This window comes from Argiope bruennichi, chromosome 7 (genome assembly GCF_947563725.1).
Source record: "Argiope bruennichi chromosome 7, qqArgBrue1.1, whole genome shotgun sequence".
Lineage (NCBI taxonomy): Eukaryota > Metazoa > Arthropoda > Arachnida > Araneae > Araneidae > Argiope > Argiope bruennichi.
The window spans coordinates 82,679,041-82,695,261 of NC_079157.1; the positions used below are offsets into that span (position 1 = coordinate 82,679,041).

General features: G+C 29.7%; 1 protein-coding gene across 1 annotated transcript in view; it reads right to left on the minus strand.

The window, feature by feature from the left end:
- Window positions 1-16,221, minus strand: part of LOC129974936 (acetylcholine receptor subunit alpha-like 1) — a 177,991-nt gene that overhangs the window by 31,161 nt on the left and 130,609 nt on the right. The window contains exons 6-7 of the mRNA XM_056087738.1: window positions 8,119-8,215; window positions 3,967-4,182 (exon numbers count right to left, since the gene is read on the minus strand). Of these exons, the coding sequence (XP_055943713.1) occupies window positions 3,967-4,182; window positions 8,119-8,215 (313 nt within the window). The remainder of the gene's footprint in view (window positions 1-3,966; window positions 4,183-8,118; window positions 8,216-16,221) is intronic.

The following is a 16,221-nucleotide window of genomic DNA, read 5'->3' on the forward strand; positions in this document are numbered from 1 at the left end:
TTTTGTTTCCTGTAACGAAAATAATTTGTTTCTGTGCGCTTTACTAAGCTTAAACTTTGTTTTCATGATTTTTAGAAATTTCCTGCAGATACGAAAGTGTAAGTTTTTTTTTTAACCCTTTCAATTCTAATCCGGCCTAACACGACCGTCGAAGTTACATATTAAAGGGCCATTTTGGGAAGATTTCAATTTCTAGCAAGAGATGCAGAAGCAATTTATTAATCAAGGATGTTCTTTCATTACATCCTTGCACTCCTCGATTAAAAGAGAAACCAGTCCAAAAAGGCCCATTAGTATAGAACTTGTATGGCCGCATTGGGCCGGATATGAAATGAGAGGGTTAAATCCTGTGTACGTTCAAATTTATGAGCTGCATAAATTTTGGGAGACACGTGAGTTATTTGAAAATAACCACTCCCACTAGTTAGCAATAGTAACGAATAAAATACTTCGTTTACACATCGAGATAATTTTCGAGAAATAAGTGAATTGTGATTGCAATATTATGATATTGGATTTATTCACAGTTGACAAAATAAGAGAAGAGAAATTGTGTAATGCTAACTTAAAGGATGATAAAAAAAATGTTAAGAAATTATACCACTTTCCTTTGAATTTATTTTGATTGTCATAACGATTGCAAAAAGCATTCAGTGAACTCATATAAATTTATAGTGTTATGCTTAATATTGTGCATAGAAAATTAACACATAATATTAGGATTAGAGATTTTTTTAAAATTAACTATCAACATACATACATACAAATTGCATGAATAAAGAAATGTTTTATCAGTAATCATTTAAGGTATGCAAAATAGTTTTGTCACTTTTTATGATAAAGGCTTGATTATTAAATTTAACAATTGCTTTCAATACTATTTCGTAATATAATACTATTATCTTTGCAAAATAAAAAACCTTTTAAAATAATTAAATAAATTTGCATTAGAGTATTAAATTTTATGATAATCGAAGTTTATATAAGTTCCGATTATGCGTTCATTCATTTATACGTCATTTTACATCAATCACTTGAAAAAAATGTATAAATGGGGCTTTACAATGTTGAAAAATATAACTATAATGCTTTATGTGAATACAGTAAAACCTGTTTTTGTGCAGTCCAATTTTATGCGATTTTATTTTTATACGATTTTTTTCGTGCGATTTTTGTAATACGGTATGTGAATTTCAACGGCGTTGGCACCATTTTAATGTTTTCCATCAGTGTACATATACATGTACTCTTCAAGACGCTCTGTTTATTTGTTTTAAACGGTCTCCCGACAATGCACATTCAATTATTTTCGCTCGACGTGCTAGCAACATACGCTTCGTATTCCGAGTTTTATCCACTATTCATGTGATAAAGGTTCATTTTATAGTGAGATTAAAGGTAAATAAATTAACTACCTTTGTTTCTATCTGTATATAGTTTTTATGATTTTAATTTTATTTTTAGACATAAGTACTCCCTTAAAATGAATAATTGTAGCCAAAAAAGAAAGTGAAATGAAAGACAATTCGATTAGATGCAAAAATTCTAATATTAAAGAAACCAGCAGTCCATCTCCGTTTTGGATAACGATGAGTAACAGTGAATTACGTAATGTGCCTTTTGCAAATTTCCCCATGAATACAATAAGAAATTAAGTGTTTAAAAAAATGTTTTCATGTGTAATTTAATTATTTGTTTGTATGTGCTTTCTCATGAATTTCGTAAATAATTGACGTATTTTCTAAGTGCGACTTTTTTATGTGGTTCCTGTCCGCAGCATAAAATTTTTTTCTCCATTATATCGTACAAAATTGTTTATTATATGTAAGTATTTATGAAATTTTCAAATTTTTTTTTTGTGCTGTTTCCTTTATGCGTCCTATCTACCGCATGAAAACAGGTTTTACTGTACTTTAAAAGATATTTAAATATTTATTGAGTTTAAAATATTATTACTGCTTGAAATGCATTTACTATATTTGAAATTTGTCAACTTTCTCTTAATATAAAATCAATAATCAGTTTTGATTATAAAAACCATGGAAAGGTTATTAATTTCTGTAAGATCGCATAAATTATCATCTCAAAGCCTCCTATCGCTTTCTTTATAGAAAGTATATCTGAAAAGCTTCAGGACGTTTCGTTAAAACAAACTGTCAGGAATAAAAGTTTAATTACAATGCTTATTTTGTGTATATTATTATTTATAGCACACTTTAATGTGAGATGAAGCAGCATTTCTATGATTCCATTTCTATTTGGGATATTATTTTTAGGTCTTAAGGTTGGCACAAGTTAAAAAAAAACATTGTTGATTGAAAATCTCAATTTTTGTAATGCGTTATCTTAACTATATTCTCTAAACCATTTTTATTTTATGTTTAAGATAATTAGAAATAAAGACATTTTAATATAAGTTAATAAATGAAAACGGAACTGTAAACATTATTAAAAGCAAGCAATTTTCATTTATTTTATTTAGGTTATTTAAAAATTAATGTCTTTTTCCTATTTCATTTTTTGACCGTATACTGGATATTATTTTGAAATATTTTCAATGTGAATTTCTTTGTTTTTGATGGCAATGTTGATAATTTAGATAAATTTGAATCACTAAAGTATTTTGAATTCTCACATATGCTGTAATTTTTCACATTAAACACATGGAAAGCATTTAAATCATAACTATAACATATATTACTTAATATAAGAATGTCCATGTTAGTTCTCGTGCATTTTCAAGTCAAAAGGCAGAAGAAAGATTGAAACATCCGATATCAGCTGATCACAATAAGTACTCATTAGAATAAAAAAATCGACAAAGAAAAAAATTCCAAAATTATAAATTTTAAAAAATAGAAATAAAATGAAAGTCAGGAAAAAGAAGGAATAAATGAAAATATAAGGGAAACGGTAAACCGTTTTGGAACTAAGCACTTTTTACGTTCTGAGAAAAGATAAAAATTCTACGAATTTCTATGACTTTATTATGAAACTCTTGCAATTTGCAGGAATTTAGAGCTATTTCTAAACTTTTGCCTCAGTTCCTAAAAATATGTTTATTATTCATATCCAACATGAATAATAATTAATATATTAATTAATAATTAATAAAAACATGAAGTTTAGTACTTCATACTATTTTCAAGCCATATGATGATGAAGGAATAAAAAGAAGATTCTCATTAACGTTTTTCCAGAAGAATGCAAAAAATTTCTAAATCTCTTCTAGCAAAGTAGTACGTTAGAACTTGATAAATTTTTCAAAGTTTCGAACGAATTGATTGAATATGTTTTTATTAAGTAATAAAAAACAAACAAAAAAAAAGCCTCCGTCAAATCAAGCATAACCAATAACGGTAAGAGAATGTATGCAGAAATGAAATGAAAAATCATTTTGTACCGTTTCCATAAGTAAAGAGCTTTCGTTGTTAATGAAGGTAGCAAATATTTTTTGCTTCTGAGAATACCTTTAATTTTATTCTCAAAAGAATACTAATTATAGAATTATCTCCTAACAATTAATAAAATAATTTTAAATAAAATGAAATAAAAATTGCATTCTAATTGGTTTACTAAAGAATTAAAAATAGTATTTTACTAAAAGTCTTATAATCTAATCAAGCAAGACACTGTGATAGAAATACTTAAGGAAATTGGGAAATAACATTGTATTGAATTCAATAATTGTAATTATTATGACACCAATTAATTAATTTTTGTTCAAATTCAACATTAAATATTTATTTTTCAAATACTACATAAATGATAAAATGATACAACACATTTTTCATACCGATTGAAGATCTAATTAAAATAAATTTATTAGTAGACTATTGAATCCTGAAATCTTTCACTGTCATACGAAACACATCTCTGTACAAAATTTCAGAAGTCTAGCACATCGGGAATCGAATGAAATGTGGGTAAATTTTTTGTTCTTCATATTTGTGAATAAGAGGTTACCTTCATGTTGTAGCGGAGGCGAAGCGGCCGTGTCCGTCTCAATCTTGTACTGGGGCGGCCTCATGAGGAGAATACGGGGCAGCAGGCGGATGAAGATCCTCCTCACCCAGGGCGCCATTCGGTGGGTCGACGGAGACCGGAAGTGCACGTTCAGAACCGCGATCGTCACGATCACAGAAAGGGTTACCAGGATCAATGTGAACACCAGGTACTTGCCTGTCAACGGAAACAGAGCAATATATTAAAAAGAAACAGCAATTAAATCTTTGAATACGCTAAATATGCACGAACTGAAATACCAAAAGATTCAACTGTTTCACTTTTTATTTTCTGATATTCCAAGTGTAATTGTCAAAAAAATCCGATACCTTGTGGTTAGCAGTTCAGTAACATGACTATGATACAAAAGCAATTGCTCGTGCAGCGTAGTTGTTAACTGGCTTATAAGCTTTCACTACAAACTTCATCGTTTCAGTTCTCCCTGATCTCCCCCCCCCCACAAAAAAAAATGTTTGTGAACACAATAACTCAAAATCTCTTTGACCTAGATGTATGAAAGTTATCTTTAACACCAAATTTGTAGACATATATATAATTTTGAACAAATTCATAAAAATGAAGCATCTTTGTCTGGCGGAATGCAATTGAATACAATGAGTTCGAAGCTGCAGTCCAAGATGCCAAGCATTTCATATTTGAATGCACCAAATTTATTCAGGAAAAACGTAAACTTAGAAATTGCCTTCTGAAGAACAATATAGCTTGGCCTCATTTATCTGCCTTTCCATAGAACAAATCATTTTCTATTTCCTTTTCTACATATATTAATAGTATTTTTCCCCGTATTATTTAGACTTTATTTCTATGTGTTTGACTACATATATATCTGTATAAACACTTTTATGCTTTTTATATTTGTATTTTGTAGTTATGTTTTATTTTGATTTGATCATTTTTCACCAATTGTATTATATCATTTATTGTATGTTTCTGTTGGTATGTGAGTATTTTTTAAAAATTTTTTGTTTGTATTTGTGTATTTTTTTTGTCTCCTCCATTTTTCATTGCAATTTGTAACTACGTCTTTCATATTTGAAATTTCTTCCACTATCTATTGCGTACTGACTTATGTTTGTAAGCCTTGTGATATATTACTTGGTATACAAGAAGTTTATACATCGAGAATAAATAATAATAACAATAAAAACTGACTTTTATAGTTTCTGTGACAGAGCAAAGAAGATTCTTGAAAGATTGCAATAACTCGCGTATTAATGGTAATTCCTCCTCTTCTAGAATTATAGATTTTTCTCCAAAGCCACTAAATTCTTCGCCCAAATTATCACCATGTTTCTTGCTAAGGGCATTGATATGATATTGTTACGAAATTTCCGGGTTTCGTTTGGATAGTGGAAGTGATATGGTGTGGAGGACACTCAATCAGCAGGCGGCAGTAGAAAATCAAACAGCGACGTTTATTTACACGAGGACACACAGGACACCACAAAGACGACAACTATATACAGCGTAGAAGACGATTATCTTCAGCCGAGACGTGCAGCATACACAGCAGCGTACAACAAGACTCTACTGCAGACAGTAGCGCACAGCGTAGTTCAGCACTAGCTTGACTCCGTCGCTGCTCCGCTTATCTTTGGAAGTTAAGTTCTTTACCGTCGATTCCGACTACTCTCCACTGTCGATTCCGACCACTCTTCCACGTCGATCCCGACTACTCTTCTCGGTCGCCTCCGGCTACTCTGTTACTCCTCTGGCAACTGCGGCTACCTCCTTTTATAGGTCTCAGGAGGTGGGGCTAGAAGCTTCTCAACCAATCAGGAACGTTCGAGGCGCATCTCGGTTCCTAATGGACGGATCGGGAAAATTCTCGATGTTTCGGGTATAATCTATTTTGGCGCCAAAGTCGCCAAATTCGTCGCCAAGTCTCCAAATGGTCGCCAAGTTTGTCGCCAAGCTCTGGGACCTCCTATGGAACCAACTATGCTGGGAAGCCGCATCACAGATTCGTAACAATATCTATTCAGTATCCATAAGAGCTAAGTGTAAAACTTTTTTTTCACTTCATTTAATTTAATGTGCTGGGAAGCAACATTAAAAATTAATGTTGCTTCCCAGATTAAATTAAATTAAAATCGTAACTGTATATATAAGATATATAAAGTTCTTTATATATATATATTATGTATGTGTTCACTCTATTCATAGTCAACAGCTACTTTCTAAATTGTTAGCGATATGCATTTACTTGAACTGAAGTATACTTTAGATTAAGAAAAAAATTATATTTAAATTATTATTATTATTTGAGCCAATAAATGTAACATTAAAAAATTACGAAACTTCAGCTTTTATACATTCCCCTAGTAAACTCTTCTCCCATTTAAACTTAAAGTTTTGGAAGTGATTATTTTAGGCCAATCAAAGGCCTTCACGAGGAACATTTAATAAATATTTTATTTTTCTACGAATAAATTTTGGATTTCATCATTTCGGCACATTATTAATTGGCTGATTTTCCTTCAGAGGTAACCATTAAAATGATCATAAAATATTCAAAATAAGAGCTTTCAAACTCAGTCAATATTAGCCGCATGAGTATGGAACTTTTCGAGTTAGAAATGTTCACGTGATAAAACAAAATATGATTAATAGGACCAGAATATTAAATTTCGTTATTTTTTTCAGTCGTTGATTTATTAATTCAAACAATATACAATATAATTCTTCATGTCATATAGAAAAGAAAGCATTTGATTGATAAGGCCATTGAAATGATATAAAATCACCTGAAAGTGATATTCAAATCTTCAGAACTGTCAAATTTAATTCCAGAAGTTGGGGAACATTTTTAGTTAAGATATTCGAATGTAAAGAACATTTCATTAAATGTAGCAAACTGTATCGGGGAACTGCATTCAAATTCATATTTCGTATGTTTTAGAAGCATATCTATTGACTCAAACAACTAAAAATACAATTATTTACATTTTGCAACTAGTAATAACATACATACATATAACAGTGTTAGAAATTTGCTATTGCGTCTTGGTGATATTCTATATAAGTTATAAAGCCTTGCATTCAAACATTTTTGTAAAATAAAGTAAAATTAATAATATAAAAAAAATTCTTGTAGAGTAAAAACATTCAATCTATGAAATACAAAAGAATTAGTAAAACTGTGCTCACCTAAGATAAGTATTTTAAGGGAAAATAATAAAAGAATTCAAGGGATAAGAATTATTTAATGGATTAGCGAAACTGCGGTTACCTATGAAAGAAATATAACGGATAATAATTATTTAATGGATAAGACAAACTGCGGTTACTTATGAAAGAAATACAAAGGATAAGAATTATTTAATGGATAAGAGAAACTGCGGTTACTTATGAAAGAAATATAAAGTATAAGAATCCTTTAATGGATAAGAGAAACTGCGGTTACCTAAGAAAGAAATATAAAGGATAAGAATTATTTAATGGATAAGAGAAACTACGGTTAAAGAAAGAAATATAAGGGATAAGAATTATTTAATGGATAAGAGAAACTGCGGTTACTTATGAAAGAAATATAAAGGATAAGAATTATTTAATGGATAAGAGAAACTGCGGTTACATATGAAAGAAATACAAAGGATAAGAATTATTTAATGGATAAGAGAAGAAACTTAGGTTACTTATGAAAGAAATACAAAGGATAAGAATTATTTAATGGATAAGAGAAACTGAGTTTACTTATGGAAGAAATACAAAGGATAAGAATTATTTAACGGATAAGAGAAACTGCGGTTACTAATGAAAGAAATATAAGGGATAAGAATTAAAATATTCAAGAAGTGGAGGGACGAGACTCTTCATAACGTCATTGTGAAGTAGATGAAAATAATAGTCGAGTTTCAGTAACATTAATTTAATTATTTTCTAAGTTTCACATTTCACAAGACAAAACAAACACGAACAGGAAAATACACGACATTCACTTAGAATACAACATAATAATGACCCCCAAGAAGGAACAAGGGAAATATACCTTGATGTTAATAAGGTAACGCCATCTGTTGTATCAAAAGAGGAGGTAGTAGAGTTATGTAATTGCTACAAAGGGATACAAATTTAGAAGACCATAGTTACCTAAGAGGGGCATCGCAAGGGATGTCGAAGGAATAATTTCCGATAACACCAAGAAGAAAAAAGTCAGTGACAGCAGGATGGACACGCTAAGTGACACCTGTGGAATAGAGAGAAACTTTTTTAGAAACACATTTTATTTCACAAAAAACAAAGAAATAAGATGCATTTGTTTCAATATGTTTCCAGTTCTACTGAAATTACTGAAGAATGCATATAAAGGATATTTCACAAAACAAAAAACATTATAGATTTTTAGAATCCAGAAAAATTATATTACATTTCTATAAACTGTTACAATTTTACTATACATGTTTCATACTTTCATTTACTATATATAAAATTGGAATTCATTCTTATTTAAAATGATAAATTGCAGAACAATAAAAGTTTATCAATAAAAATGACATAATTCAACAAATTATTCGAATAAAATATGAATGGAGATTAAATCCTTTAGTTCGAAGAATTGTAACATGATAAGGTTTTAGTTCATTTATGTACTTTTATTTTAATTTCAAAATTTACTCTTAATTATCTAGTAGAAAAATTATGCACACAAAAAATGTTTTTAAATTACAGAAACGTGAATATAAATTTGGTAACTAAAACAATGAAAAGCATAATTCATATACATTCTGATTTAAATCAACGAAATCAACTTGTGACTTCAATTCCATTTCCGTGTCAAAACAGCAGGGAATTCAATAAAAGAGAAATAAAAATGCATATTTGCTCTATATATATTTAGTAAAAATACTGTATTCATGTATTCGAAGTTTCGAGATTTTACTCAAAGTCCGCAATTTTATGTCCGGTGAGTATGCGAGAAAGTTTCATGGAGAGGATTCTCATTGGTTTCAACATCTATGATGCAACGCATATACCACAATTAGCAGACAGTATGCTAATTTATGGACAATATTATATGAAAATTACAGTCATACTGTCATACTTTCTAATTTAAATACAGTATTTTTACTTTACTTTATACTTTAATAATATTTTATTTTAAGATTGCAGGACATTTTGTTTTTATTTGTCTTCATAATTTTAGGTCTTTTATTGTTAAATGTGTTTGACTAACTAAGGCAATTCATCGTGCGAGCTAATCACAACTTCTGCAAATTCCATTTAATTCAATTCTTTATTTCATAGCATTTCGAGATAAATAAGATAAATTTAATAAATAAAATTGAAAGTAACTTTTTTTTGAAAGAATATGTTATATATTGTTAAAATTAGCAGGTTTTTATTTGATTATATTGTCATAGAAGGCCACTTTTAATATAATGGATGGCAATTGGGTTATGAAATAGTTTTAATCAATTTTTTAGATAAAAGGACAAAGAGATAATAGAAAAATTTTCGCAATTTTTTTCTAACTAAACGATTTTCTAACTTTCCTTTCTGTTTCTTTTAACTTGTTATCTTTTATGTTTATCACTGCAAAGTTTTTATCTATTTAGTTTCGGTTCTCTAACGCGCAATTAATTTCCGCCCGTTTGCATTTTAAAATCGAAATCGTTTCAGACTCTTTCGATTTTGTTTCGTAGTTGGCCAAGCATTTCATTTTCACTTCAAAAAATCTTTTTTTAATGTGAAAATATGGAAGAGAGTATCCACCAGTCCATAAGAGAAATCAGTGAGAAAGTGAATGGTGAGAAAGCTTTGAAAATCTTATCGTTGTCAGTCTATTTTGCCCCTGATACTATTATACATTCAGATATATTCTTATATCTATTCAACTATGTTGGAAAAGATTTATATGTTGCTATTCAGATGCTTAAGCAGAAATCCTTAATAGATACAATCCATGATAAAGTCCCCATAGATGAAGCTCTTCATGTGGTCAAGCGGTATTCCTTAATAGATGCAGTCCTTGCCAAGGATTCCAAAAAGCCAGGATTTTTCATTAAAAAATCTATACAAAAAGAAATCAGAAGAATTTTAAAACAAAATAAAAAGGAAGAAGATTTTCTGGACGAAGCCATTGACGTACTGACTTTCCAGCCTTTAAGAGATGAGATTTTTCTGAATTACATGGATCATACCCGTTCCGTTTCGAGCTATCTTCTGGAATTCAGTGCTACAGCTGGAAGAAGTACTGCAAAAGCATTTTATTTTATAAAAAGAAATAGGAGGCTCCTTGAAAGGTGTGCAGCTGCAGTTGTTACTCTTCAGCGTGAAGCGGTCACTATACTTCAGACAAGAAGACGGTATGCAGATGCAGTAAATATTTTGCAACTTTCTGATAAAAAGGAATGAAAAGTTTCAACGGTAAATTAAACTTCAAAATCACTAATTCTGCAGACAAAATTGTTCAAATTATCCAAAATAAGAAGAGGCACTTCCTTTCTACCAAATATACCAGCTCAAAGAACCATTTTGTAGAATTTTGACGGTGAAATTCTGACAGCATGGAACGACTGTACTCTATTGATGAGTAATATGGGACATCATTCCGAAGCGATTGATATTTACAGGACGTTATTTTGCTGCAAAGTGACCGAGATACTGGATGACCAGTATGGTAAATCCACACGATGTAGCTTGGATAGCGTATTTCAGTCACATGGTAATTACATTCAGATTGTGGAACAGCTGAAGGAAGCTTTCGATTAAAGTAAGAAACATCTTGGGAAATACAATTCTGATCCCCTCAGAGTAGAAAGAAATATCGGCACTTTGTTACTAAATAAAGGTGATCAAGCAGAATCATTAAAAAAATGGAAGATGCCGAAAAAAAATTTTAACAAATTTTTGACGAATTCAATTCTTATATACTGTTTACACGAACAAATATAATTCAAACCTAAATTAATATAAAAGAGATAGTATAGCCTTACAAATATCAGAAGTTGTTCATGAAGTTTACAAAAATATGTTTGGTGAAAAACACAACGAAACGTTGGCACTAAAGGGCGGTATTTTTGCAATTTTCATACAGCATGGAAAATTGAATAAAGCTTTTTCTTCTAGAAGTTACTTCCCGAGTGCCAAAAGAACAGACTGAATTAAGATACATTATTGCTATGTTCGAGCATAAAGAGTGCTTGCAACAATTAGAATTCTACATGCAACAATACAGAAAAGTGACATGAGTATGCTATCTTAATTCAAATGGAGCAAGTGTAAGTATGCCGGACTCTAATGAATTAAAGCTTCCACATTATGCTGCTTCAAACTACCACATTAATTTTGCTATGTATAACGCTGAGGGTTTAAAAAATATAATTTCTTGTCAAATTGCTTCAGGTGAATAGACGAAAAACTTGTTTATTTCAATTAATAACTTGTTTAAAGATGTTAATTGAAGAATTCAGTTCTCTCTGGCCATACTGAACTGATCAATACTAAAGATAAAAATAGTTAGAATTTTTTTTTATATTGGTCTGCTTGTAATTTTCATAAATATGTCATGAAGAAGCTCTTAGATGCTGATATTGATCTCAAATGCATTTCCTGATAAGGAAACACGCACTGCATGTAACATCTTCTAAGGGTCATAGTGAGATTGCTGAGATTTTGGTACGATGCCTAGGCAATGACCTAAGTGATCTCGTCAATTTTAAAACAACAGGGGCAGGTAACATGGCATTAAATGTTGCGGCTAAAAAATGACGTTGAAAGGGTGTCTATGATAGAAACAAAACAGGCTAAATAACCATTCCAACTTTCAACTAATTAGTTCATGGTTGGATAGTTGCTGACTTTCTAGAAGGAAATTCAGAAGTTTGTACTCATCTAAAATCGAAGAACAATGACGAGATTTCAATCGTTGCATTAAATCCAAGTCAAGGACATATTTTGCTGCAAATTGCAATGAGTAATCAATATGAAAAAATCTATTTTGGAATTATTGTACGACTTAAATTATTTGAAATAAAGCAGAATTGAATTGTAATTCCATATTAAATAATAGCTATGAAAGACTTAAACAAATCGTTCCATTTTGTTGTTATTGATGAAGAAAATTAAATGTAAGACTAGGAAAGCTATTTTCAGTGTTTACTAAGATGTGATTTCTCAGAAAATTTTTTTAAATAAATTATTAACTTTATCATGAATATCGTGTAGTTAATATTCTTGAAGTACAGTTTGGAAATGAAGAGACTGTCAAAAAAGGTAAGATATCAGATTTATTAAAAGAAAATAATTAGAAACAGATATTTTTTCTGATAGATATGCAATTTGCAAATTTTTATTCATTTTAGATATTTTTTCTTTTATTTCTCTGAGTTTGTTAATATTTGTGGAGATAAATTAGTTTTTTTAATGCTGAAATAATCAATAACTTATAGTTTTTAATATGAGCAGAAATTTTTCATTTTATTCAATTCAATTAAATCAAAATTCTTTCATGAATTTGATACTCAAAAATTCTGAGATATAAATTCACTTGAAATGATTTTACTTTGATGAGATAATTTTATTTGCAACTAAATAAATCTTGCAACTTTCAACTTTTATTACAATAACACATACTACGGTTAACGTTTGATAAAAAAATATTAAAATTGGAAACATAAGTTATTTCTTATTAAGTATTTTTTTCTTAAATTGGGAGAATAGATATTTCTTGTCTAGTAAATGCTTACTAAAATATGGCTTTTCAAAATTTTAATTAGACATTTAATAAAAAAAAGTCATTAAAATTTTAAAGCTTTTGCTTGGTAATTTTAGAACATATAATTAAATAAAAAATAGCATTCTAATGATTCTTAAAAAATAGAAATAAAGATTTTTTAATAATATAAAGTTTATTTCTATACAATTTTTTTCTCTAATTTTACATTGAAAACACATAATTATGTGATGTTTTAATATTTTTACAGAATATTCTTGGAAAATACAGAGAAGGTTGCTTGATAATAAGCTCATTTAAAATTCTTTCATTAAGAAATTGATAGAAAAAAAGACCAGATTAAAATTTCGGACAATTTTTAAGACTGCACAAATAATAGATTTGTTATAGAAATAGTCACATATTTCTTTTCTAATAGTTAAGCTTTGATATGAAATGCATCAATAAAATTTGCCTCTTTGTGGTTAATAAATTATAAAATGAAAATCTAATGGAAACTGAAATTTAAGCGAAAACTATATTTTCTGATATCTGTTTTCAAAATGAAAATTATTGTATAAAAATAAATATTAAATCTTAATACTACAAAATCTAATGTCAAATTTGGAGAATGACTGCTGAAAAATTTAACTTTGATAGCTGAACAGTGTCTAAAATTGAATCTTATTTAAAGTACCTGGAAGACTGAGCTTCCTCTACAGCTGTTTTTGTAAAATAGTGTTTTTCCGGAGAAAATACTTAGATACGATGATGTGTGACAATTTGATTGGTTAACACAATAATTGCATTGTTTCTATTGGATATGTGCCGAAAGTATTTGTGTTCGGATAATGTCATGCAGCGCCATCTCACAAAATTTTGAGGTAGCAGTAGGTTTACAGCCAATAGCAATAATGCAAGTACCACAAAAATTCACGAGATGGCGCTGTATGACATTGTCAGCGTGAGAGCAGATAGAAAAAGGCTCTAAGAGTGAGTTATAAAACAATGGTTTTATTTTTATTTTTTATTTTTGTGTGTATGTGTGTGTGTAAAATAGCGTTTTTTTCAGGCAAAACATCTATATAGATAAACTTAAAAAGCAAAACCTTATCTAAATATAAAATTTTATCCAAATCGTTAGAGACGTTCTGAGATACACGAAATTCTTATATATATCTTCTTCCCCACTTCTGCTTTTGTGCTGCACAGTGGCGGACGTTGCCTTGTCAGCGCCTTCTTGTAAATAATCATGCTTGCCTCCCCGAGAGAAGAAATCGAACTTTAAAAATTACAAAGTCTCCTCACTGCTGATCGCACTTGCATTCTGCTTCACATGAAATAATGCTTATATATGTAATGATATTTTAAACTTTAATTTCAATTTAATTAATTTCCCAAGTTTTATCTTAATCTAGCCCATAATAAGTTCATTCTCTTATTTCGTGATCCAATTCCACTGCCTCTACTTAATTAATTCAAGAAAAGCTTTATAAAATTGCTGCATCGACTAAACACCGACACATTCTCACGCTCGGCATGAAGGGGTAAAAACTGTCCAGTAAGAACATTCTTTCTTAAAAGATCCCTGTGTTTCCCTTACATGTGATTGACATGCGTCAGAAATCCCTATCAGAATCTTAATAATATATTAGCACTGTGAAGATATATTTTCCCTATCAAAATCTAAGGTTATATAAGGCGAGGGATAATTTATTTCGTCCCTTCTTCCCCACTTCTGTTTTGTGCTGCGCTGTGGCGGACATCTTGCGACAGGATTCCGAAATCTGTTATATATATATATATAAAAGCAGAAGTGGGGCAGAAGAGAGAGATAAATTATCCCTCGTCTTATATCACCTGAGATTTTGATAGGGAAAATATTTCTCCATAGTGCCAATATATTGTTAAGATTCTGATAGGGATTTCTGAAGCATGTCAATCACATGTAAAGGAAACACAGGGATCTTTTAAAAATAATGTTCTAACTGGACAGTTTTTACCCCTTCATGCGGAGCGTGAGAATGTGTCGGTGTTTAGTAGATTCAGCAATTTTATAAAGCTTCTCTTGAATTAATTACGAAGAGAAAGTGGAATTGTATCACGAAATAAAAGAATATTTTTAGAATGAAGTTACTATAGGCTAAATTAAGACAAAATCTTGGAAATTAATTAAATTGAAATTAAGAGATTAAAATATCCTTACACACACACACACACACACACACACACACACACACACACACACACACACACACACACACACACACACACACACACACACACACACACACACACACACACACACACACACACACACACACACACACACACACACACACACACACACACATATATATAAATTACAGTTAAAATTATAAATAAACGAGTTAAATATTATCGAAATAATAAAATGTTAGCTCTACTACTAATAAAGATGAATATGTGTGTATGCTGCCATTCTACAAGACACATCGTCAGAACTATAACTACAAAATTTGGCATTGATATACTAAGGATGTTGTGGATTACTACAAGTTGGGACTGTGGAGCAATTATTTATTAAAATTTTAATTAATTAAAAATTTAGCGAAATTTTAAAGTTTTCCTGCGATAAGTTTCAAAAATATGTACATTGTACAAACTGACACCCACACATTCACAATGAGTAGAGATAAGCCTATTTTTTATATCCTTATTAAAAATAAAGTAGAATGTATTTGTGTTTCTGTCTGGGTGCATTACCGCTCCACACGATACAATTTTGATTTAGAATTGCCAAATTTGGTAAATTTTGGAAGGTGTGGTATTGTGCATCCTTGAGAGAATCATCTTGACATTTTAATTAATTTAACAACTAAGCCAGATATTAGCGTTGTTCTATAGCAACTCCAGAACACATTATTACACATAATATGGTTTTCACATTATTTTAAAATTAAAAAATTGTTTTTTATGGATATCAAATCATTTTTATAGAGATTTTCAATGACTTTTGTCAATTTAAAATGTATTTTTTGCATAATTACAACAATAGATTTTATTGTTAAATCAAACAGTTTTTATTGATTCATCGAATGTTTAATCGCATAATTTTCGTCCTTTGTTGAAAGCAGTGGGAAGAATTTTGTCTAATATCTACGTAGTTTATATCTCTGCTAGTAAAAAGGGGAATGTGTTGAGATATTTTTATATGTACGTATTGGCATTCATATATTTGACTTAGAGTTACTAAACTGAGTTCAGATGTACTTTTCAAAGTGTATATTAAAGATATTTTTTCAAATCTTAATTAAAATCAAAAAAGTAATTGATATTTTTTGTTTTTCTGAGACAATTCTGATGGATATTATTGCACAAAACTGAACTTTTACTTCATTTAAAATTGAAAAAAATATCTTTTCAATTTAATTATGTAAATACCTTTAGTATAGCTTTAACTAACTTTAAAAATATTTTCAAATATATTTAGCAACAATATTTTAACAACATTTTCTTTTTGTGTGTGAATAGAAATCATATTCTTTACATTGTAATAT